General features: G+C 51.4%; 6 protein-coding genes across 6 annotated transcripts; 2 read left to right on the forward strand and 4 right to left on the reverse strand.

Moving 5' to 3' along the window:
- Nucleotides 1-359: 359 nt before the first annotated feature.
- Nucleotides 360-1747, reverse strand: Triagg1_2016 (uncharacterized protein; the record flags this gene model as incomplete). Its single annotated transcript, XM_062896151.1, has 3 exons — nt 360-1256; nt 1314-1549; nt 1633-1747. The coding sequence occupies 3 exons, from the start codon at nt 1745-1747 to the stop codon at nt 360-362; spliced, it is 1248 nt and encodes a 415-aa protein (XP_062758872.1).
- A 1049-nt stretch (nt 1748-2796) lies between these two features.
- On the reverse strand, nt 2797-5546 carry Triagg1_2017 (uncharacterized protein; the record flags this gene model as incomplete). Its single annotated transcript, XM_062896152.1, has 3 exons — nt 2797-4063; nt 4133-4314; nt 4377-5546. 3 exons carry the CDS (start codon nt 5544-5546, stop codon nt 2797-2799), a joined length of 2619 nt encoding a protein of 872 aa, XP_062758873.1.
- A 6637-nt stretch (nt 5547-12183) lies between these two features.
- On the reverse strand, nt 12184-13160 carry Triagg1_2018 (uncharacterized protein; the record flags this gene model as incomplete). Its single annotated transcript, XM_062896153.1, has 2 exons — nt 12184-12994; nt 13057-13160. The coding sequence occupies 2 exons, from the start codon at nt 13158-13160 to the stop codon at nt 12184-12186; spliced, it is 915 nt and encodes a 304-aa protein (XP_062758874.1).
- A 1714-nt stretch (nt 13161-14874) lies between these two features.
- Nucleotides 14875-17142, reverse strand: Triagg1_2019 (uncharacterized protein; the record flags this gene model as incomplete). Its single annotated transcript, XM_062896154.1, has 2 exons — nt 14875-15437; nt 15498-17142. The coding sequence occupies 2 exons, from the start codon at nt 17140-17142 to the stop codon at nt 14875-14877; spliced, it is 2208 nt and encodes a 735-aa protein (XP_062758875.1).
- Nucleotides 17143-17195: 53 nt separating this feature from the next.
- On the forward strand, nt 17196-18095 carry Triagg1_2020 (uncharacterized protein; the record flags this gene model as incomplete). Its single annotated transcript, XM_062896156.1, has 4 exons — nt 17196-17352; nt 17467-17797; nt 17848-17851; nt 17907-18095. The coding sequence occupies 4 exons, from the start codon at nt 17196-17198 to the stop codon at nt 18093-18095; spliced, it is 681 nt and encodes a 226-aa protein (XP_062758876.1).
- A 1424-nt stretch (nt 18096-19519) lies between these two features.
- Triagg1_2021 (uncharacterized protein) lies at nt 19520-21232 on the forward strand (the record flags this gene model as incomplete). The annotated part of the gene is made up of 4 exons (XM_062896157.1): nt 19520-19709; nt 19765-20306; nt 20370-20977; nt 21070-21232. 4 exons carry the CDS (start codon nt 19520-19522, stop codon nt 21230-21232), a joined length of 1503 nt encoding a protein of 500 aa, XP_062758877.1.
- Nucleotides 21233-25236: the final 4004 nt, after the last annotated feature.

Raw genomic sequence — 25236 nt, forward strand, 5'->3', positions numbered from 1 at the left:
ACAATTGGTAGAAATTTGAGAGTGAGAATGTTTTTTTTTTGGCTGGGACTTTAAACTTTTTTCTCTTTTTTTGCAATAGCGAGCGGAAGGCTTTTTTTTTTTTGACTTGTTTCTGTTTTGAAGATTGATATGTTTTGTGTTTTTGAAATTGGTTTGACAGTTTGTGTTTGTGATTATGAGGTGAATATGGCCGACTTGTCCTATCTTGTAGAGTAAAAGATTGATTCTCTTCTATAAGTATACTTGGATTCTGAGATCTAGTCTATCGGCGTCGAGGCAAACATCCACCAGGTAGATATATAAATGATGCAATATATACAAGAAATTGCCAACACATTGTCTTGGCTGAGATGTCGACTTCACTCTTGGGCCTCTGGTTCTTCAGGGGCTTCTTGGACGGGCATCTCAGAAACAGGCCATCGCCGCAGTACGGCCACAAAACCTCCGCCAGCAACACGCTCGCCTACTCTTGGCCGCATCACCTGCACCGGTTTATTGTTGCCGCCCTCGCCCTGCTGCGCTCTCGGCACTACCGTTTTCACGTCCCAGTGTCTTCCGCCAGAACTGTCGTGTACCCCACCGTCTGATGCAGTGGTAGAATAGAGCTCAATGACCTTTTCCATGCGCACAGGCTGTTTTGTCTCGTTGGACCAGGCTTGGAAGTCGGCGATTTGACTAATGGAGGGCTTGAAGATGATGAGGAGGCCATTGGGGTGCAAGGCCTTGATTACACGTTCGGCGTTTTCGTGCGCCGACGGGAGATCGAGAATGGCGCGGGAGAGAAAAGGTTGTCCACCTGTTTGCTCAAGCCGCTGACTTATAAACTCGTCTACAGAAGTGACGTGGAAATCGACAGCGGGCAAGTACTGCGCACGGCGAAAGTTGCGAACGAGCTTGTACGCAGCGCGAGCATGCTTCGAGTTGTGATCGAGAGTGTGCAAGACTGCGCGACGGGAAGAAGCATACGCGTCGAGAGCAGCTTGCTCCTCGGGAGAGATTTCGAGACAGCCTCTGGAAGTGGCGAAATCGTAACGAGCCTTGAAGGGGGAGGAGATGAGAATTTGTCGAAGAGCAGGTGGTAGAGGCGGGTTTGCTGCGTGCAGGGCACGGGCAATGTGAAGAGTGAGGCTGCCCATGCCTGTGCCGGCTTCGAAGATTTCGAAGGGAGGGTTTTCATCGTCTTGGTCGTCTTCGCCGGGACGAGAGGGGTTGAGGTCGAGGAGAGAGACGATTGTGTTGGCGTCGTTGGGATAGATCTGCAATCTGATTTAGCTTCTCAAACCTAAGTACCAGCGCGTGTAGAAATCATTTACCGGTGTGGCAAGGCGCTCGCTGTTGATGATATAGCTTGCAAGAGACGGTTCATGCAGAACCACGGAATTGCCAGCACTATCGCGGACCACATCGAGAACGCGACGGCCGATCAGCTCAGACGCCGGGATGGAAGCGCCATACGAAAGCCTCACGCGAGACTCTGGCTTCAAGGGAGCCGAAAGATGCCATTTTGCGTGCTTGGCGCCATGCTGGCGGAGGAAAAGGACATCGTACTCTGTGAGGAAGAAGGAAAAGAGGTTTGTTTGTCTGTGTCTTATTGTGTTCGGGAACCTGGTTCGAGAAGCTCCGGAGGCGTACCTTGTATTGTGCGATTCGACGAGGAGTAGAAGCGGCGAAGGGCTTTGCTACTGCTGCTGAGGGTCTGGAGTTGCTGGAAGTATTTGGACTTCAATTGGCCGCGAAACAGCGACATGTCGGCGGGTTTTGGTAGGTTGGGAAGAAAGATGCTGGTAGCTGATAGCTGCTGGTGGTGATGAGGTCACTGTGAGTCTGTGAAAGATTTGCGCCGGTGATACCTCGGAATGGGGTTTCCCGATCTTTGACTATTGTTACAATTCTAGAACTTATAGGCAGCAAGTACTAGGTAATTAATAAACAAATCAATGAATATTTACAATGAATATACCTAGCTTACAAGGGCAAGAAAATGTGATGTCATCATGTCTTTATTCATTACCAAGGTTTTAATACTAACGGCAAGTCAAGTAGAAAAGAAGGTGCGATGAGAAATCAGGGTGCTATCGTGCCTTCCCAGAAGGCCGATCTGGTCTACATCTGCATGACAATTGCCTCGTCCGTTCCTGCCATCCAAACTCCAGCCTGCCGCCTTCCCAGATAGTGCAGGAAATGCTCGATAAGGTATTTTTCTGCTCAAGTTCCAACAACTCCAACGTTTGCCCTTTTGTTAAGTCTGGGATTTTGCCTCAGCCATGCCAGACCCTCAACATCGTGTCCTCTCCCCTTGCGGTCTCCGGAAACACGAAAAAAACAACGCAAAAATACAACAAAACAACAACAACTCATTCACACTATTATACACGGATGCACGCGCATCCAGCTAAGAAGCCTCCAAAACGCCGGCTCGAGGTGCAACAACTTGCGCGCAAGGAGACAAAAATAAAACCAAGGAAAAACGACTTGTCAGCGTGAACTAGACGACAAAGGAAAATTCCACGAGGGTGAAAAATATCAGCCGTCCCAAACTCCAGGCTCGATATGAGATGGCAAACGGTACGGAACCGAAATCGTCGCTATGCGCGCCCAAACCCCCTTGATGCTGGGTATCAACCGTCCGCCGAGATTCGACAAAAAGATCCCGACAAGTCATGCTCGCCAAAACGCGTGTTGCCGACTCTTTTCTTTTCTTTTCTCAACGAGATAATCGTCATGAGTAAATGAGAGACAAGGTATCGTGATACCGCTAGTTTGGCTTGGACGAGCCCAAGCCTCGAGGATGCTTCGCTAAATGAAGCCCCATGATCTGCTCGACGTGCCCATCTGCATGGCAGCGGCCCACGAATTCTGTGGTTCTTGGGCGTGCTCGGTTGTGTGGAAGTCCTCCTCGAAATAAGGATGAATTCTCACTCCCACATGCTCTTCCAGGATGGAGACGAGTGAGTCGTACCGCCTTCGACATCTCTTTGTCCATGGGTCGACTTTGAGAGGGCTGTGATAACAATAGCTGTTTGGGCGGGAGTCGCGCATGAGATGCATGGTTCCCATATTTCGCAGCATATTCCAATAATCGTTTGCAGCTTGTTTCGCGGCGTCTGACTGAGGAGCCGCCGCATACACCAGGAGCAGTATAGCATATCGGATAGACACCACTTCGACGCTGGAATGGCCATGGCGCTGCTCGAGCTGCCTCTGCAGGACGCGAAGCTCAACAACCAATTTCTCCAACCTCTCAGGGTTCACCTGGTTATAAAAGAGTGCGAGATCGGCCCATGTCCGAGCCACATAGGGATGCTTGCGTCCATAAATGGCTTCAAGTTCCTCCGCAATGGTGGAAATACTGGTCCACAAGAGTTCAGACAGTGTCTGTGCTCCATGTTTTTGCTGCACTTCATACAAACAGGTGAAGATTTGCCGGAGAGGATGTGTGCGCTCCAGATTAGTCGTCGAGTATGCCGCCAGGTATTTGCACAAAGCCGTCATCATGCCGGGATCGCGATTAATCATGCCCAGGATGAGTTCCATGATGCCTTGCGGTGAAAGTTTTCTCAGGTCCACCTCGAGCTGTTTGAAGGCCCGCATCAGGTAGTCACCACCTTGGTCTGCGTCGCGAGCTTCGAAATAAAAGTTGGCCTCGACTAACAGTTCGCTTGATCCGGCCCCCCAAACCATGGTCGACGGCCAGCCGATTTGCGTCTCCGTCTCCATTTCAAATTGCCGACAATGCAAAAATGCTTTGCGCATGTTCCCAACCACAACCTCTTGTGCGCGAAGGAGATCGGGTGACCGAAGCGCTGGAGGTGGTGTTGGCGTTCTGCATCGGATATGAGCTGGGAGATCGGCCGGCAACTCAAAGTCCACCAAATCATACTCCGTCACTCCTTTTCGTTTCAAGTAAGTGCCCAGATTTACCACTCTGCCATTTCGGACAAACTCGGAAACTTTGCCCTCGGCATCGCGCTGGAACTTCATCGACAATAGCCGCTTTACTTCCTCTTCTGTGTTGTTCTTCACGAAACCCCATTGAGAAAACCTAGTCTTGTACATCTTGGGTCTGGGGGGAGGGTCAGATCTGCTTCAGGGAGATTTGAAAACACAAGGGAAAGAGGAATCCCCGACTCACGTTGCTTGAAAGCCATATTTGTCGGCCATGATGCTCATGACTTCCTTCAATGGTTTTCTTTCTTCAAGATAGAGGGTTTTGATGGTGGACTTATATTGCTCCCAAGCCTCTGCAGGAACCTGTTCCCGTGACGGCCTAGTACCTGCCTGGGCACGAAGAGAAATCGAATCCTGCCGTTGTGCCTGAATGAATGCGTTAGTACTACGGTTAGAGAAGCCCCTCCGAACCTCACAAGACAGCTTACAGCAAGAGGTGTCGATGAAGATGATGGTTCGGTAGGTCGAGGCGGTTTAGGAGGAGGAGACATTGGGCCTGGCGTTGAGGCAGCGGCGGGGGTGGGTGCTGGTGCGGGTGCTGGTGTTGGTGCTTGAGCAGGTGTCGATGCTCGGGCTGATATTTGTGCCTGCGCGACAGAGGGTTTCCGTGGAGGCAATCGTGGCCTGGGAGGTTTTGCTGGGGCTTTCCCTTTGGCGGCTTTGGCGCTGGGGTTGAATTCCAAGATGAACTGGTTGCCTGCGTTGACAACTGGCTTTGGTGTTGTTGGCACGGGAGGTCTGAAATAGCCGCCAAAGTTGGCAGGGTTGGTGATCGGTTCGGTTTTGATGATGGGGGTGGTCATCGAAGGAGGAGGTCGCCATATTTCGAATCCAGGGGTACCAGGAACTCCGGGAGTGGCCATCGGGCTGGACACCATGGGCGTTGATACCATGGGCGTTGAGATCATTGGCGTCGATACCATCGGACTATTCACACGAGTAGAGTTCATGAACCCATCCATACCTCCAAATGGCGTGCCAATACCGGGACTATGCACCTGCTGAGTATCATGGAAACTGCCATAGTGCACACTGCCAGAGCGGCCCATGCTGGTGCCGATTGGGCTGGGAGTTGGGGGCGAATGGACACCAAGTGAGCCATATTGGGATTCACCTGAGCTAGCAACTGGGCTCGAGATCCTATGCGTATGGGCTACAGAATTCAGGCTGCCAAACTGTGACGATATTGAAGGGCTGGTACCAAGATGGTGCGGTTGGTGCGGTTGGTGCGGCTGGTTGTTGATGGGCCGAGGAGGCAATGGCGGGACATAACCTTTATTCTCGAAATGCGCGACCAAGCGGCCAACCCCTCCCCCTCCTTGAGACGAACCCAGGCTATCCATTTCGACATTTTCTACTGGCGACATGGCCACCCCATCGCCGTGGTGGTGAAAGGTCGTGTCGATGTCGGGCGTCCAGTCCATTACCGATGCCGTGGAATAGGCCCGTCCGGTCCTCTGGATGGGCTGCAGAGGCATCGCCGGAGGAGGCGACGACACGTTGCCGAAGCCATACCTATCCCAACCCTGGTTGGCAAACCCAAACGTATCATCATCGAAGCCAGTCGCGCGAGGCTTATCTGGCGGTTGATGGAACATGTCAACGTGCCCACACCGAGCAGACAGAGCACTGTTGCTCAGTCCGCCGGCAGTCTGTCTGTCAGTCACTGACGGACCTGGGCAAGTCGTGAGACTCGGCTGGAATAATCAGTCTCCAGCGCAATGATTCATCACTCTGTTGGAGTGGCGAGCGTGTCTGCTCAATCAAATCAAGGTCGTCGTGTATGGGAGGCGGGCAAAGGTGCCCATAGTCGCCCGGTGTAGATGGATAGTAAAGAGAAGGGAAATCACAGCGGTAGCGAAGGCCTACTAAACGAGAGCGCTGCGCCCAGTACAAGGGCTTTGGCTGGCTGGCTAGGGGCAGATATCGGTATCGTTCCCCAGATATCGGCTGATGTGGGAATCCGCCTTGATAGGGCAACAGCCGTTGTGTGATTTGGACAAACAACAGAGCAGCAGCAGAAGCGTGGGAGGAAGACAGCCAAGCCACCCAGTGAAAGAGAGAGCGAGCAAAAGTTCCTTCGTCTAGGTTTCCAAGAAGGGAAATCCCATGTGCCGTCTTTCGAGAAGGGTCAATTTAGAAGGCCCCCGCTGAGATAAGAGAGCGAGATCCCCAAGTTGGAGCAAGGACAGACAGAATCGCTCTGGTGTACTCTACTGGACTAATGCCAAATGCTACTGCTAGCACGATGGTATTAAACGACGGGACAGCCTAGGCACGAGAGCAAGTGGAGAGGGGCTAGCATGGAAGAGACAACACGGCGAGCCAAACGTTGGATTGGAGGGGATGTAACCTAATGCAGGCTGGCTAACGACTATTGCAACAGCGATGGCGAAGCAAATAATCAGGCCGGGGAAACAAGTAGGGCTGCCGGCCATTGAGCTGGAGTAGCCAGGGGGGTCGGCGTGTGGGAATGCCACCATCGGCCAGAAAAAGAAGGTGATATGGCCTCAAGCCACCACCCACCAGGGAAAACCACCAATGACAGCGCTCTGATACTGACCCCCTGGTGCCATATTCTCGAGGACACTGTGCTCCGACGCAATCAATGATGGCATTTCGCCTCGCGGCGATGTCTTCAGGCGCACAGCTCGACCAGTGCCCGTTGTTAGGCGGTTCCAGAAGGATTCCGCACCCTGTGCGGGCTGTCGTGTGAGAATGGAGAGACGAGAGGATTTGCTTGAGAGATATGCGAACCACTCAGACGAGGGACAAGACAGCGCCACAGATTGAACCACCACCACTACGATTCGCACCGGTACAACCGACATGCCTCGGGCCACCAATACCAGTGCAAAAGGAGTGACCGAGCCAGCGGGCGGGAAGGCTTAGGGCTCACACCAAAGCCGCCAAGTTCGCTAAATGGATGTTCCTTTCTGGTTCTACTGCAATGGCCTTGCCTTGGTGTACGCAGATTGCTGCTTCAAGATACGGAATAGATACGTACTGGGTGCATTGTGGCTGTCACCCCGAGTCTCAACTCCGTACGCTAACTAGTATAGCACCACTCCGCAAACCCATATGGGCAGAAGCAGGATGGATGAGCACATAATGTGGGAGAGCGTCCAGACGGAGGGCACACGCTCTTCCGAGATTTGGCAACATGAGCCAGCCATTCGCCCGCGGCGACTCTCTGATGAACAGTTTCTGGTATACTCCTCCGTTGGCGGCACTGCCGCGACCTGCCTTGTGCTGGAAGGATCGCCCAAAGCGTGTCGCAAATCCGTCGGATCGCATTTCTTCCATATCCGTGCGTTCAGTGTACTGCCTGTAATGGGCGGTGGGCGTGACCAAGCAAGCACTGGAGCCGGGCCGACAATGTCTTGTCCATGATGGCTTGTCGTATCGTATTTGACAAAGACTGATCGCAGTCAAGGAACAGAGCTGGGGGATGTGAGGAGACGACACTGTGGGGCGCAATACGATTCAGCAGTGGTGGTACAAGCACGGAGTACGGCGCAACATGATGCTGGCGCCTTCGGCCACCGCCGTGGGTCGAAACCGAAGCCTATCGAGGGTCTGGGGCTGACCCGCGCCGAGACCTTGGTGTCAGCAGCTTCTGCGGGACTAGCAAGGGTTGATTGGTGTCGAGATACAACCTTGAATCCGTTTCCCTGGACACTGTTCTTTGCTCTTGTGGGTGGCATCTCACGAGATCTCACACAGCACCGGCCTGTGCCAAACAGCGTTCCCGTATCTGCCGCAATCCGCGCCCATGGCCGTCGTCAAAGAACCTTATCGTCGATAAGCACGCTTGGAAATCCTACATCATATATTATAGAGCCCTCCTTTTCCAACTTGTCTGGAATGGGGCTAAGAGCGAGGCCGTATCTTCAGTGGCCAACGGGTTTGCCCCCAAGTGGGCAGAGCCTCTCTGACCAAGCATTGCAGACCCGCTGCCTACGAGGGAAAAACGACTTTGCGGCAAAAAAAAAAATCGCGTGCAATTACGAAGTGCGTGCTACATTCAGTTGGCGTTATCTCTTCTGGCGGCGTCCACCTAGCGCAAGAGCCCCGGCGGTTTACGCCATTTGCAATTTTTTCTTCCTCTGCTTCCCTTGCCTTGCTGTCGGTCTCGCCCTGATGCAGAGGACAGGGCGAAACTCTCGGGGACAAAATTCCAAATCAGCTAGACCAGCATGATGCTAATATCTGCCGGACGGGGGGCAATTTCCAGAGCACGTACTCGTCCGGGTACAGTACTAGCATGCAAAGCATTGACTTTTAATGCGACGTGTTTGGCGTCGATGAGATGGCGGCAGTCGCCGAGCCACATGGTGCAAATACCTCTAGGGGCGGTACTCTAGCTACTTTCACATGACGGAGAAATACATGTGCCTAGGTAACTCTTTCGTACGAGCAACGGAGCACGAGATTCCTGCCGTGCCTTGGTTTGTCACTGACCAGGTTGGGCTGGCCATCAAATATGACTGACCGAGCCTTGTCCGCGGCGGCTGCTGATAAGGGCTCATTTAAGGATGATGAGCTAATTTGAGCGACAAAGAAGGATTCATCACTCGCATACAGTCCTTGCAGCAGCAACGTCATGTCTGTCCAGCATTTCAGCTTGTGAAAATCTGCAAGTCTTTACTGTTGTCTGAGGCAACGAGCGGGCGGGCAGGCAGGGCACCAGTCAAAGTGGGCGGCAACTGCAAGTACGGAGCACGACGGGAGCAGGTAACGCGACGAATAGCCATTATGAGCAGGTCTGATGAATTTCGTGGCTGATTTCCGAGGCATGCAACACTCCTGGCCCGTTACTGCTAGTCGCTCGTACTGTCAGCCGAGTTTGCCAGGGCCCTTTCCAGGCCGAGACCAATGACGTTGAGTGGTGGGCAAGCGAAGGCAAGCTGCTCCAAGTGGCTTGTTTTAGCATTACGAATCGCATGGCCTTGACTGGATGCCGGGATGTTATCCCGATTTGACGGGGGGAGGCGCTCTTATTAAGTTCGGGAGGAAGCCGCATGCATCACATTCCCCTGAAAACCAAGCCAGCTGCTAAAATGGAAAAACTCGACAACTACTCGGACGTCTAGATTTCAACGCACAGGGTCTCTACAAGTATACGATGGCCATGGAGATGGGGAAAGCTGTCGAGATTTGGATCTAGCCGGAAGGCTGCCGAATTACATAAAAGGAGCGCGTGCTATTCGTGCCCAAACAGCCAATATTGGATGCGGGGACTGACAAGCGGAGCTCAAAGTTGCCGCCGAAAGCTGGAACCTTGCCGAGATGGCCTGGGAGCGATCCACCTGTCTGTTACTTTTTTGTTGCGCGAGCCAGCCGACAGACAGCGTGTGTCCATGCGAGCTGTGTTTCCAGCTCCCTCTTCCGCAAGGTTGTCCGGTTCATCAACCGATGTTGAAACAGCTACTACCGGCTGTCGGAGGCCCTTGCGGCAAGTGTTAGTTTCTGCGTTGCTCATGACTAAAGACAGAAACTGGAGCACTTTGAAGTGCAGCGAGTGACGCCTTTGTTTGGAGGAGGAGGAGGAGGAGGCCCAGGCCCAGCGTCCCGCGCAAAGATTTTCGGGGACGGCTCGGGCTTTGTCGGGCTGTTTCTCTGGTGCCAGCTTGACTTTGCGCTTGGCCGATAACGACTACTGTCTGGAGTCCTGCCTGCACTACTCTCTACTCATGCGGCCAACTACGATATCACGATATCCAAAGGATGAGGCCTACGACGCATGGCTGCATCGTATCCTAGGCCGCTTTCAAATGACACCCGCAGCCAAGAACACGGGGTTTTGATTTCTATTAGTAGTGATTTTCCGGAGAGGCCCTCCGGAGTGGACATTTCCCCAGGAAATGCCATGCCATCAGACGCCAAACAGTGCATGCTGCTTCCCGACGATAGCCGCCGGTCCGCTGTGGCGGTTTCTGGGGATTCTCTTGACCTCCTTTTCTGGGGCAAGGCTGGCCAGCCTTGCTCAAGATCGAATGAGATGGATCGCATCCATCGTTTCTGCAGGATGCATTAAGCACGGGAGCCAAGGATGAGGAGCATGGAAGTGAGAGGGACTATTGTTGTTGAAAACCGAATGTCGTTCCCCGAACTTGGCGTCCATGCGTTGGGACTCCATCCCAGACCCGAGTCGATCTACCTAACTCAAAAAACGTGCGGAGAAGTTCACTGTGCCATCAATGGGCCCAAGTCGAGTCTTTTTACCAGCGGCAGGCGCTCGCTTAGTTCTGCAATGGCGATAGGAGGCCTTGAAAATGGGAGAGGCAGTAAAGTTTCTGTCCATCCAGGCCCCGTTTCCCCATGAGCAGCATATTGTTTTTCCTTTCTTCTCCGCGTCTGGCATCGTTCTAATCTCATTCAGGGGGCGAACGGTGACGCTACGGCGCGAGCGGGTGCCACGCCGTCGAACCCAAGTGACATGCTTTGCTGATCTGGAATGAAGGTGTCCGTCATGTGTTACGCGGCGGCGACGAATCGAACCTCGTAGAGGCGGAAAAGGACTCTTGAGCTGAAGCAGAGACATTTCTTCTAGCACGGCGCTTGTCTCAGAGCCGTATTCGCAAGGAAAGTTCTGGATGCCACGGCTTTCATCCGCTCTAAAACATCCGGTTGTTAGCTGCCGCCGCCTGGGCTGCAAATGGCGGCCGCATGCAGGATTCGAGTCAGGAGAACCAACTCTGTTTCTCCTCACAAAAGAAGAAGTCACATGCCCTTGAGCAGAGTCCTCGGCAGGAACATGCAGCTGCCTTGCAGTATGCCTGTGTCACACATTCTGTTTGTCGTTCAGCCCTGTGTCTCTAAACGCCGGCCTGTGTTACCTTTTCCCAATACGCTATCGTGATGTTTGGACGAGCACTATTGCACAAGCCGAGTGCCTGGTCAGAGTCGCCCGAGGGACTGTGTATCCCATACAACTGCGGGCTCAAATTGGAGGCTCAGTAGATAAAGGGAGCAAAGGAGAGAGAAGCTATGTGTCATGCCAAAAGATGGACCACAACTCCAGCTGAAAGAAGAGGGGGAAAAGGACATACGATGGCGTTGACATGTGATGTTCATTTTATTCTGCATAGCCAAACGTGCACGGGCTTTGGAGACTATCGTGGCAAGTGGAAACAGGACGCACAGCTGCATTAATTAGTTTCATCCTTCAATGGGCATCTCGTATATGCCAGCACAGCCTCTTTTTTGTTTTTGTCTAGGAATTGGGTCGGTCGAGAGTCCCATCTAGCCTTTTGTCTTTTTTTGCCTTTTGGTGGCAGGATGAGGCACGTTACTGACGATACGCGGCGGATGCAGTTCCGCGTTTGGAGTTGCGAGTCATTATGCTGGTGGTTTGAACTATTTTTACAATTGAATGAATGACATGACACGACACGGCGGCGTGGCGAAGAGGCGCTGTGTGGTATTATGATGTATGACTAGCATAATGTTTATTCCAGAGATGTGAAATAGTGAAATTGATTTGTGTTTTTTGAGAGATTTGTGTTTTGTATTCAGAGTGGACGGCTGTAGGAAGTTGGTTTAGTGGGCCGAGGGAAATTTAATATTGTGTCAGTGGTGAGGACGATGGCGACATGGAGAGGAAATTTCTGATGGCGGTTTCTGCTTGCGTTGGATTGATGAGAGCTTGGGGATTTGCTGGTATGATAGAGTTGATTGGGGAGAAAGAGTGTTACCTTGAAAGTTGCTTGGAGGTGGTGGAAACGTGCTCTATGATTAAAAGGATTGACTCAAGGTAATGGTAGTAGAAATGACTCTGCTAGAGCTGCAGATGGACGTGTAGACTTTAGGTCTATATTTGGAATTTGATGGAATATAACTGATCTTGCACATGAGCATAAGTTTAAAAATGGGTGAGTAAACAGATATAGAGCGGAGAGTAGTATGTACTGAAATTCTAGACTATCTGCTTCACAATCAGGTTGGCGTGTGTGAATCCTGGAGGAAGATGGCCTCACTATTCAACAATACTGGGTTTAGAGAAGTAAAGTGATTTTTTGGTCAAGGTGTATGTATAGACGTCACAAAGAGTGAATGCTCGTATCTACTGTTGTAAATGGCCCCACGCCATACGGAAAAATATGATGTTCATGGGAATATAGTTCAATGTTCATGGCCACACCAATCATCTACATTGTGGCGTGTCAAATACTTTCTCACGAGTGCTATAGCCCCTCTGAGAAGGGACAATAGACTTGGTCCGAAGAATCCCTACGGAAACCGTCTCATAAAACCAATGATTTTGCGTTTCATGTTTAGAGCGTTTGGTTTAAGAGGAGTTTCTGCTACGGGATACGCGAGAGCCACATCCCAACCCTGTTGGACGGATATGAAAAGAAGCAGATGCGTGTGCAAGGCGCCAATTCTAAGAAAAACAACACCGTCTAAAATAATACTACTGTATGCTCTTGGTGTTGTTGTAGGGTAATGTCCAGTGACGGGTACCAGGTCGTCGACGTGCCAATATGTATGCAGCTGGGTGTAACGGCCCTGGAATAGGTTTGTGAATTCTGCTGAAGCTGTTGTGGTTAGATCAGGAGCAGTGAAGGCGTATAACTCGGACTTCTCCCACCGAGGTCGTTTCTCTTTGGTGTAGAGTTGGAGTACGCGCATAGCTAAACATCCTCCAAGACTGTATCCTGCCGCAGTGATATCCCTGTCCTCGGCAGCCTGTTCATTCATCCAAGTAAACACTCTGTATTTGATCACCCTGTAGCTGAAGGATGCGACGCTTTTGAAGTTAAAGTTTCCACCAGCCCAGGCGCCGACTGGTTCAACATTGAGACGCCCCTTTCGATCACGGTACTCGGCTGGATGGGTTGCAGTCCCTCGGAAGACAAGGATTGCTCTGGCGGCGGGATCGTTGACGGGCTCGAGGTAGTGCCATACACAACCGGCGGCGAGGACGGACACTTGCGTGTCTGTGATTCTATACGTCGTATCATATCCGGGGTGTTGTGGGTTGAGATTTAGGTTGATGTCTGCGTGTTGGGTGCCATTTGCCCGGGAAGATAAATCGCTGCTAGAATATTTGCCCAGATCTGGAAGTTGGCTTCCAGTGTATGGAGCCTCGGCGCAATGTACGCGTTGTAGTTTTCCAAGTATTGACGTTTGTTATGAGAGGCGGCTGTTCGTATCTGGCCAGAGTCATTGAAGAAGTTGCTGTGATTATTCCAACGATCCATCATATGATACTCGACTGTAATTGCTTGTTAGAGGGCAGTTTCAAAAGGAGTCACATGGTGAGTAACTATTGGAGCCGGCCTTTTGGCAGGAGACACGGGTTGTCAATGTCTTTTATTATCATATACACTTTTGCTATTTATGACATGGAAGAGTTTATACAGAAGTTAGGTTTTGAAGCATTCCAAAGATATGTCTGTCTGTGTTGGAGGCGTAATGTACGAATACAATTAGCCAGAGCCACAATTCTTATGCAACAACGCTAAAACAGATGGCTATTGCTACATTCTATTGCCTTGAAGTAAGAAAGTTTGAGAATTACTTCTTTTTGTAACAAGTAAAACTTGTGTTATGCCGAGTTGCAATATACAACTTGGCAAAACCACGGCCTCGCATGGGGGGGGGAGTCCCTTTCCTCAGCTTCACACGTGGGCGGCAATTGGCCGAAACTCAGTTGAAACTTCCTTCAGCTGTTTCAGCTATATAGGCACTATGCTTATCTCATAAGAAGAATCATCACTGCGTTGTATTAAGCTTTCCAATAAGAACTGAGAGCCAGTCGGGCTGACAGCTTGCTTGGAATGTGGCTGCCACTTGATGGCCAGAGAAACCATACGTGAATAAGCTGAACAACATATAAGTAAATAAAGTAATGTCCGAATGGAATCGAAGATTGAAATATGTATATCTAATTGACGTGGTTTGACAAAAGTGTAGATCATGTGGCTACACTTTTTGTTTATTTGTCGACAATTCTTCGACCTCAATGGTCCCATAGCATAGCTAGAACTAGTAGCATCCTGAGAAATCGCTCACATAAATTAACAAATTATTTTGAGCCACCCTCTGAAAGGGCACAACTATCGGAGTTTGCTATCCCAGTTTGTTTAAATTTCCTCCTCTGCTTTGACAGCTAGATCGAATAGAGGCATCCATCCATGTCTAAAAACATGACATCGAACCCATATTAAGCAGCAACACTCATATTGTAAACCTTCAAATTAAATATATTATATTAAAAAGTAAAAAAGTAATGCAAACTACCAACATCCCCCACTACATATACACATCATCTTAACAAAAAAACCTACTATACAAGAAGAAGAAAAAGATACTAATACAACTAACCCACCAGACCCTCCGCAGGTCAAGCAGAACTACCAAACGACAAGCGACACGTCACGAACGTTTATTGTCAAAAGCAAGACAAGAAAAAAGAAAGAGTCCGAAATACATAAAAAGACCATAATTCCAACCAAACACCCCAATCTGCTGAATAATCCCCTCCCCCTTTGTTTGAAAGAGTCATACGTGATGTGATACATGTCCCGCATAGTCTCTCCTACTTGAAACTCGTCCCATCTCCCATCCAAATTGCTCCATTGCCTAGAGCTGCAAAGTGTGTTTCATGCGATAGTGTTTTTCTTCCTTCTACCGCCCCTATAACTCCTGATCATATGGGCTTTCTGTCCATTTCCGTTGGTGATGTTGCAAAAGCGCGTAAATTGAATGTCAGCGCCAGTTTAGTCCTGATGCCTTGATAAAGAAAAAGAAAGAAGACAGGTTCAAAATTTGGCGAGAAGAAGAATATAACGAAAGGTCGACGTGTGGTTGAGCCCGAAGAAAAGCATTCGTGATGCTTCGGCAGCGTGAGAGAGAACAGAAGGCGGTTGTTCATCTCGCCGTGTCTTTCCGAGAAGGAAATGAGAGAAAAGGCCCTCAGCGCACTTCAGCCCCTCCAGCCTCTTCTCTGAAGCGGATGCCACCATCAACGGCGATGCCGCCTTGCACCCACTGCGTGGCCAAGACTTGCGGTAATGTCCAGCGGCTTCGTGCACGCTTGAGAAGGCCCTCTGTGATGTTCATGGCGTCCAGTAGACCCCTCTCCTTGAAGCGGGCTTCGTTAGCCTCATGATCGCCGTCATCGCCGCCGTACTCGATCCAGCGCCATTCGCCTCTTGCAATCCGGTGACTCTTTCGACTACGCATTCTATGGGAGTCGTTCATCCCCGGAGGAGGATCAAACGGGAGTCGAGATTCGAGCAGGGCATAGAGTAGCACACCAAGCGACCATGCGTCGGTAGCACGACCGTCGTAAGGTTGACCCATGATGACCTCTGGAGCAGCGTAGTCTTCAGATCCGCAGCGTGTCTCGAGCTTCTCGTCTTCTGCAATCCGTCTTGATAGGCCCAGGTCGGCCAATGCTATTACTGAATGCGGGAATGTAGCCCAGTCGACTGATGGATCTGCGAGCTCGTTGGGCGTGAGATTGACAAGAACGTCTGAAAAGATTGTTAGCAAGGTCTACCATTTCCACATCCCCGTCGCTTCAAAGAGCTTACTCTCTAGCTTGATATCGCGATGAACAATCATTTGTTCGTGGAGATATTTCACGGCACCGACCAATTCGGCAAAGATTCGTCTCATCAAGGGCGGCGTCAAGAGCTTTCGGTGGGCTGTAGCGACGTCAAACAAGTCTCCTCCGGGGCAGTAGGTCAGGACAAGAATCGCCCTGGTGGGTTCGATGCTCCATGCCATGAGATTGACCAGACTGGGGTGACGAATGCTCTGCATGATTTCCAACTCTCGCTTGAGACTCATCTCAACACGCTCCTCACTGGCTCCCCCCTGAGGACCATGCTCGCACACCTTGATGGCCACCAATGCCTTTCGATCAAGTGGGGGATCGGTCATGGTTGTGTTTCCTAAATCGGCAGAGAGATGCTTAGGCTGATCCATCTGGCTGGTAGCCAATACGACTCTGCTAAACGTGCCTTGACCCACAGTTCGCACTGAGCGCCAGCGCCTACGTTTTCGATCATGCCGGTCAAAGGCTTCGAAATACTCGTATCGTGAGGTTGCGGCGGCGTCGGTCGAGTCTCGCGAGCTCTCGCTGGGAGGGGGCGTCGGCGGCTTCGCCACGTTGGGGGACAGGCCGCGAGACTCGGCCAGGTTTTGTTCTCTCCTCATCTGGGGACCTTGAGAATCAGGCTTGGCGTGAGGGCCGGACACGGAGATAATTCTCTTTGGGATGGCTGTGGGATCTGGCTGGGTGTATTCACTGAGGCTCCGGTTCCGCGTGTGAGGTTGAGATTCAGATTGAGGTTGATGTTGTTGATGTTGTTGTTGTGCGGGTTTGGGTAAAGTTTGACTAGCCTCATTGCTTTCTGTGAGGCTGGCATATGCCTTGCGCCTTGAGGAAGAGGCTGCGGCATTCTGGTTCTTCATTGGGCCAACCGGAGCCCCCATCGTAGGTAAATCTTCCCCAACGCTGCTCAATAAACTTCGGTGTTGAGGCGGGGACACAGACCCCACTGCCAGCCTCATCCAGGGTCCAGGGGACTCTCCTGATAAGAGCGGACTCGGCAAAGGCGTCACGTCGCCCATTGCCGTAATCATGGGGCTTGAAATAACACTACTAGTACCGCTAGCAGATCCAATTGAATGCGCGAGTGCGGCTTTGAGACTCGGGGTTCGCGTCAGAAGGCGTATGCTGTTGGAAGACGATTTGTGGTTCAAGGGCGTGGGAATGCGAATGGGCGAGAGACTCGTATGCCCGGTGGGAGATTCGCGGTGGTAGATCGAAGGGGAAGCCGTAGAGGAAGAAGATGATGCAACGTTTGTGGAAATACGGAGAGAGGAGGTAGCATCGTGATAAGAGGAGTTGGAGTCTAGAAACGGCCGGCCTCGATGGCCCGCATCTTCAAATGGAGCAGACTGGATTGGAGGCGATGGAGCAATGGTTGTAGCCTGAAAGCTGACGGGAGGCAGCGGAGGATTGGCTGCCAAGGCTAATTCGTCATCTGGAACAAAAGCCGGTGCGTTGCGTTGGGCGTCGGGTCGGATCTCGGACGGACAGCTCAAGCTTGGGTTTAGGTTTAGATTTAGGTTCAGGTTCAGATTCAGATTCTCAGAGCTCGCCGCCGAGGGGGCATTGAAGCCATCGTGGGGTATCGAGGTTGGCGGGTGAAAGGGAGAATTGCTCATGGCTGGACAAGGAGCGTCCCGGTCAGAGGCCTGTCGAACATGAGCATCCATCAATGCGACTCATAGCCACGGCTGTCACGTACGGCTTGGCGGCTGCGAACGCCGCGTCGATGGTCAATGTCGCCCCGAAGGCTCCGGTTGCGACGGACGGAGGCGTCGAGCTGTCAGAAGGACGAAGAGGAGGCTCGCGGTCGTTCCAAAGCAAAGGGCGTCGCGAGGGAGGCAACGTCGCGGAGGCACAGGTGACAGACGGCTGGAAGTGAGGGGTTTGGCCGGGCAAAAACCAAAACCAGAGCGGCGCTCTCCTATAACGGTGACATCTAGGGCTTCTGCGCGGTGCCTCTGCGGGCGGAGGATTGGCGGACGACGGGCCGAGAGAAGCGGCAAGGCAGAGGCAGAGCTTTTTGCGAGTCGAGATTTGTCTTGTCGCGAAGGAGTCAGTGCAACGAAACGACGTTGGTGGTGTCCGATCCAAGGACGACGTTCCGGGTACAAGCGAAGCGCATGACATGCCTGCGGGTCTGCTCCCTGTTCATGTACAGAAGCGTGTAGCAGGTACAACAGCGACTCGGGCCCCACCCGCAGCCGTAGGGCGACCGCCAGGTGGGAGATACCGGGGGTACAAGGCCCGCGCTAGCCCGAAACAGGCCGGGCGGTACGTTACATAAAGTACTGGGGACGGGTACGACTACCTGTACTGTGTAGAGAGGTACTGCACTACGGCGCTGCTAAGAGGCTAACAGGCAGAGTTGCTGCAACCTCAGGCCCATGCCACGAAATTTGGTTCCATTCATTTCTTTGATGTTTGTGTCCAGTCTGTGTCCGGTGTGGTAGGTGCTTTCTCGGGAGGTGCTCGGCAGGTACTCGTACTCGGTACTAGCGGGTACTTCCATGCCACAGCCGGGACAACTGAAAACTCAGATCGGCGGGCAAACAACGCCCAGAAAGATTAAAAAAAAGAGAAGTAGAAAAACTGCCGTCGAATCAAAGGGCATGTGATGCTCCGATACAAGTCCCCCAGCTTATCACCATAACGTCATCCGCTCCGAAGGGCCGCAACGTGCATCGGCTTTGGCGAACAAGTGGACTCATGGAAAAGCGGGGGCCGAAATATAACTAGCATCAAGTTCAAATACCAATTGGTTGAGCTAGTTTCAATACTTTGCTGTTAGTCGCTCATCTCATCTCATCTCAATTCAACTCAACTCATGGGTCGCTTTAGCAGGCTATCTACACGTGACAAGATCCCGGCCGTGTGGCTCAATGGCAGAGCGTCTGACTACGATTAAGTACATCAGGAGGTTGCAGGTTCGACCCCTGTCTCGGTCAATGATACAAGTTATCCATCCTGTTTCAATTCACCATTGGATTGGAATGGGCATCTCTTTTTGAAACTGCTTGACTCCAAGTTTTTTTCTTTTTCTCAGTTCAACCCTCGAAGCATTCTTGAACCACTTACCCCTGCTCCTCAGCCACAGTTCAATGGCCGTGTGGCTCAATGGCAGAGCGTCTGACTACGATCAAGTATATCAGGAGGTTGCAGGTTCGACCCCTGTCTCGGTCACGAGATCGATTTCAATTCCACGCAAGGGGAATCAATTTCTTTTTTGTTTCGTCTTCTTTTTTGTCTCTGTGAAATTTCTATCCGACTTCCCTCTTTGGGCAAGCGAATGCGTGCCCGTGACTCTGCGTTGATGCTTTTTGGTCATTCGATCAAAAGGCCAATGCCAAATTGCCAAGTTGTGATAGCCAAGCGATATTACCGTCAAGGTGAAGGTGCTTCGGGCTCCAATCAGAGAGCTGCCAGCATCCATGTTATCAGCAGCTGACTGTGCTATGGAGTGACAGTGAATCCTAGTACTTGGCTGCGTCAAACAAGGGCTTGAAGTGAGATTCGATTTGGCAAAGTATTGGGAATTTGATCCTGTAATGTGGCGCGGACCTTGCGAGAGAGATTTGGAAGAGTCGACGGTCTTACTATCAAGTAACCCAAGCACACGCAATTTTACAAACATGTAAGGATCCGAATGGGTATTAAGACAGACAATGCTGGTACATATCCAATTGGCAAGTCAATTTCTTTTCCGGCATCGGCGAGTTAGTAGCTGAGCCCCGAGCCAAGTATTGACAAGATGGAGATGCCCAGACTTTTGGTGTTGCTGATGCAAGGTACCGGTACCTAGGCCGTAGCGCCAATGGTAGTGCCAGACAAGTACCGGGCACCATGGGTTTTAATTGATTCCAGCCGTGCCCCACGTCGAGACGCGTCAAGTCGCGTCCCTCCACACTTCTGCCACTCTCAACCACCAAAATTCCACCTCGAGAGCATCAGATTCAGCTTCAGGTTCAGCTCCAGCTTCACACGCAGCCAGCCATCATGATGCGGCACGACCACAACAGAATCGACCCCAAGAGGCGAAATGTCGTCGATTACCGAAAGAAGCAGTTTGCCACGCCGCAATTCCAGGACACGCAGTACCCCCACCGCCTGAACTTTTACGCAGATGCCCCAACCGCAGATATCACACTCGAGCAGTTTGAGCAATGGGCCATTGACCGACTACGAGGTAACGCGAGGCTACCGATATTCTAACATAATGTTCAAAATCTGACGCTGCATAGTCCTGGCCGAGCTTGAGGCATGCTCCTTTCGCAACCGATCACCCGCCGAGACGGCAACCCACATGAAGCCCATCCTCGACAAATACCTCCCTCTCGACTCCAACAGCTCGAGCAACACAAAGCTGCTCTCGCAACGACAAAAAGACCACTACAGTCACTTCATCCTGAGGCTCGCCTTTTCCTCCACCGAAGACCTGCGCCGGAGGTTTGCTCGTGTTGAGACAATGCTGTTCCGAATGCGATTCAACAGTGACGATTTGAGCGAGCGATCTACATTCGTATCCAGCTTGGATCTCGACTGGTGGGAGCCAGTGACAGAGGATGAGAAGATACGGTATGGTGCCGAGCTGGCAGCCATGGTCAGCGGAAAGAAGGCGAGCAGCGAGGATGGAACATGGTTCAAAGTGGACTGGGAGCGGGTGCCCGACTTGGTGGAGAGTCGGCGTGTATTCTTGAAAGCTGGAAAGGCATATGTGCCTGGGAGAGAGCAATCGAGCATGGTTGTAGCAGAATTCACGAGCCGGCTTGAGAGACAACTAGAGGTGAGTCGTACGGCCGTCTATCACAGCTTTGCGGTAAGCTAACATGACATTTCCAATGACTAGCTGACGGCTCGGGCTCTGCCGCGGCTTGACGAAGATGACCGATTAACACCCATCCTTAACCACCTCTCCAAAAACTTTATTACTCCCGACTCAGCTTACATGTCCGGGTCAACGGCTCCCACTGGTGCACAGATCTCGGCTGCCAATGTCGATAATCTTTCACAACATTTCCCTGCATGCATGTCCAATTTGCATCGGTCGTTGCGTCGCGACGCTCACCTTAAACACTACGGCCGCCTTCAGTACACGCTGTTCCTCAAGGGTATCGGTTTGAACCTGGAGGAATGTCTCGCGTTTTGGCGGGGCGCCTTTCACAAGATCACGGATGACACATTCAACAAGGAATACCGGTACAACATACGCCACGCCTACGGAGACGTGGGTGGCGACACGAATCGACGAGGCGGCGGCTACAGCCCGTTTAGCTGTCAGAAGATTCTCACTGAGCATCCTCCGGGACCTGGCGAGGCCCACGGCTGCCCGTACCGGCACTTTAATCTGGAAAACTTGACTTCTTTGGTACAAAGCATGGGGGTATCTGACAGATCGGTGCTACAGGGTGTCAAGGAAGACAAGGATGCTCAAAAGTTTCACATTGCATGTAACCGGTAAGTTGTTTGCCCCTGTTCCCGTCTTTGGGACTTGCGATTCGAGAAGCGCGATCTATAATTATTACGGCGAGGCTAACTCAACTACACAGCGTGTTTGAACACTTACACAAGGCCGAGATTAAAAAGGCAAAGGATGAAGGTGTCATGACAGCCAACCAGCTCGAGACAATTGTGCATCCCAACGAGTACTTTAAACGAAGCTACCTGCTGAAAAACCTCGGCAAGGAGACTGATGTCAAGATGGAGGGCTAAACATTGTCTACACATTGTTTACACAATTTACATAACGGAGTGACACAGACGGCAGCGCCATTCTGTCATGGGCCGCAGGATAGAGGGGAGCATTCGGGAGGGATGAAGCAACTGGGCGTTTTGTCAAACTGTAGTAGGATATGAGATATTGGGCAACATTTGCGTCAAGACTGTATGTATCATGATGAGGTGGTAATCTCTCAACACCATTAATGCCAACCCAAGCCGGGTTACATCAAACACGGCTTCTTCCACCAGCGTCATCAAGATCATCGCCAACCCCATCAGCCCACCATTCTCAATCTTGAGCCTTGTCCAACACCAAAAAAAACCCACCTGGGCTTTTCATAGCCCAACGCCCCTCCCCTCCCCTTGACGTCTCTCTCGTCTGGCTTCAGACCCCTACGCGAGCTAAGGCAAGCGACCCGGCTTGTCAATGATGCTAATGATGTAGGTACCGAGGGCGTTTGGTTCATGCACCTTGTTTTTTTTTCATCTGAAATGATGTAGTGCATACATATCGTACAGAAGCCCATGCATCATCTCATCATGACTGACGAGGAGGGGACCCTTGGGAGTTTTCGGAATTAAACAAGCGCCTTTAGGCATACGCCCTGATGTGTTACGGTTTACGGAGCCCCGGTTTTTAAAGAAGACATCGGATATCGAGGGGGATGTGTGGGTTTTTTGGTGGTATTGCTGGATAGTTGTATAAACTGGGGGTGGAGGGAAGAAAAGGGTATCAAGGTCGGAGATGGTTCGTGGTTTTCGGAGGTTATATCGTCTGTCTTTGTTTATCCCTGACTACCTAGGTAGGTACATGGTGGGAAAGTGAGGCAGGTGTTTGGATTGCGAAAGACGCCCGAGTATGCCGAGGCAATCCAAATGAGCTGATGGATGGACTCATGGGAATGGGCTCATCCTTGACAACGGGATCCATCAAAGACCGCAAAAATTTTAAGCCGTGAGATCCCCGAGTATCCTCCATTCCCGGTATCAGTAGTCTCAATTTCATGCGCGCTATGTATCTTCAACACTCTTCCGTTTTCTGTCAAACGTCCAAAACGGGCTTAAAATAGACCTATCGTCAACACACACTTGGCAATGGGAAGTGGGTGTGCCAATGAACCCCCCATGTAAAAAAAAAAAAAATCGATACGTGTACTAAAAAGCGTCCGTCTTTTTTCTTGCGATAAGATACGGAGATGCTATCTCTCTCTTTTTTCACGGTATGGTGAGAGGGGAGACAAGGGTGTAGTAGCATCGAGCTAAAACAATCTGCTGCACGATGATATCAGAAATACGGAGGAGGGCGTGTGCGGGCGAGCAGAAATGAGACCAAAGCAAACAAGGGTCGGTTTTTATTCTCTCTCTCTCTCTCTTTTTAGTTTGGGAGCACGATGACGACACGGGGCATGTTGCTAGTTTGGGGGGGCAGGGGTCTCAGATTGTGCTGGATAAGTGAATGTCTTTTGATTCCCTGGATTTGTGATTATCGTGAAGTGCTGCATCCGACGCTTGAACTTGGGGGAGATTTGCGGTTGCATCTCTTTTTTTTTTTTTTTTTTTCAAGCGAAGGGGGAGGGGGGGCTACCAGGATGAGAAAGAGTGTGTGTGAATGCTTATTTTTATGTCGCGGATTCAACCAAGAAAACAAATAGTTTGCTGTAATGTTTTATTTTTGAACAAGGCTTGCATATAGATGATGGCTATGTCTCCAGACGAGCGTTAGCGAAAGAGCAGGTTTGGGAGGGGGGTGAGCCAGGCTGTGCGAGGATGTTGCCGATTGCAATCGATCGACTAGGGCCAAAGTGCATCTTTCTTTATGGGCGTGTGCTGGATATCGCGATGATGATGATGACGACGATGGAGGGGGGGCTGTTGTATGTGGATTGAAAAGAAGGAGGGGAAAGGAAAGGGAAAAAAAAGGGGGAGCTTCTTCTTGAAGATTGCTGTCCAATTGCGGATACATGGATATTGATACAGCTGAGGAGAGAAGTGTGTGCTGTTTGACAGGCACCGCATTGCATCATTGCGCGGCGATGACGGCAAATTCTGGGGTCGAAACGATGGAGACGGACTACGGAGTACTTTGTACAGGGCAAGGCTTGGGGAGCATGGACAAGGCTGGCCCGGCTTATCAGCCAATCAGCGGGATGGCCTGTATCTTTGGGAATAGATGGCCCAGGGACAGTGTGGATTGTGGACGCGTAGCTGAGCCAGCGCACTGGAATTGCTATCAGGGGGGGGGGCTAGAAGAGCGAGCGGCTTTGTGAGGGCATCGACGGACGGCAGAGAGAGAGATGTGTCAGCGGGAGATGCAGCGTGCGGAGTAGCGTCTGACAGGAGGCATCAGCCTTGTCTGTAGTAACTGGCACGCCTGCGCTCGGTATAAGTGAGTGACATGCAATGACAAATAACGGGACTGTGTAACGTATTAGAAAACAGGAATATGCTGGGATTCTCATTCTCAGCAAAAGATTACAGGGCGAACAGAGGTGTTCTGCTGGCTTGGGTGCGGAGTAGCGCGCCAAAATGGAGAATCCACGGCCCCCCCTCCCCCAAAATCCCATCCTTCGGCAAACAAGAGGCCATCGTGAGAAGAACAGGTTCGTCGCGACTGGCCGACGCGATGTGACGTGGACTTGGACCGCCAAGATGCGGGGATGGGGGAGGGGACGTGCTGCGACAGGCAAATGAGCTGCCGTCTGGTATAATGCAGTGAGTGCATTGCTACCACCATACTACTAATATTTTCTCATGCTCATAAATGAAGTTGCATGTGCATTCAATGTAATTCAATGCTAATGCTCGTGCGTGCAGTGTAGGATCGAGAAACGCTGTGCTGTGCTGCTATTATTAAACCAGACAGACGCCAATGCCACCCGCGCCCTTCCCTTTCTCTTACACTCAGCGCCCGCATCTTCTCCTCCATCCCTTGTCCCTCTTACCAGGATCCCCCCGATTTCCCTTGTTCGCGAAACTCGCCAGCCAGCGGAAATAGCCGTCGTGGGAGGCTCCGTAATGGGATCTAAAAGGCGGTAGCGGACGATCCCCCAGTCCGTTCCCCCCTCTTCCCGTCTCTGCCCTCAGCTCAGCTGCTTCCGGGTTTCCCCCTTTTATCATCACATGGGATGCGTGTACGAAGCGTCTGTGTAATCATGAACCCGACAAAACAAAAGATGACAGAAACGCGTGCGGCAGAGGAGAATACGAAGCCCAGCCGCCTGTACGGGGCCAACATTTGATTTGTTCCCTCTTGGCAGTTACTCATACTATTTGATGATTGCATACATGTACATTACATTACATTACATGCACATGTGCCCATGCCTTGTCCTTTTTTTCCCCTCGAATCCTCGCCAGCGTCCAAGAGCGGTATCAATCCGCTTCGCCTATGCTGCATCGTTTCTCTCCATTTCATCCTATCCCGCCCAAGTTTGCTTCCTTCAGCTGGTTGCTACCCAGCCAATAGAATCGTTGCAGCCTTCAACCAATAGAAGCAATCATGTCCGTCTTCCGGCCTCCCCCAGGCACGGATTTACTCCCTGCAGTTTGGCAAGTTTGATTTGCCGCGCACAGCGCAGCGAAAATACATGCCCTACATTGCCCATACCTGCTATACCTCTGTAGTGCCTACAATCCCATGGCTCTCACTGGCCGCTAAATCCAGAAAAGCAAATGTCGATTCGTCCAATCTGGATGCTTTCTCCATATGGAACAGTCCCATACGCAGCTTTTTTCAGCGCATTTGCCCTGCGTCTAGACTCGAGAAGGGGAGTGCTACTCTGCTGTACAGAGGTCATGTGAACCATGACCCCGAATCCTCCTCCTTGGCCTCGCTTTTTTCTCCAACCCGCGCGGATCGGCTACGGCTCGGAAGTGAAAGCTGTGAATGAGACAGCGGCAGGTAGAGTAGAGTGCTCCCTCGGAGATGCAGCTGCACAAGTCCCCCAGAGTGCGTTCCCCCTCACCTCACTGATGCCGCAATGACAGGCGGTTTA

Source organism: Trichoderma aggressivum, assembly GCF_033847375.1.
Source record: "Trichoderma aggressivum f. europaeum strain CBS 100526 chromosome Unknown scaffold_005, whole genome shotgun sequence".
Classification (NCBI taxonomy): domain Eukaryota; kingdom Fungi; phylum Ascomycota; class Sordariomycetes; order Hypocreales; family Hypocreaceae; genus Trichoderma; species Trichoderma aggressivum.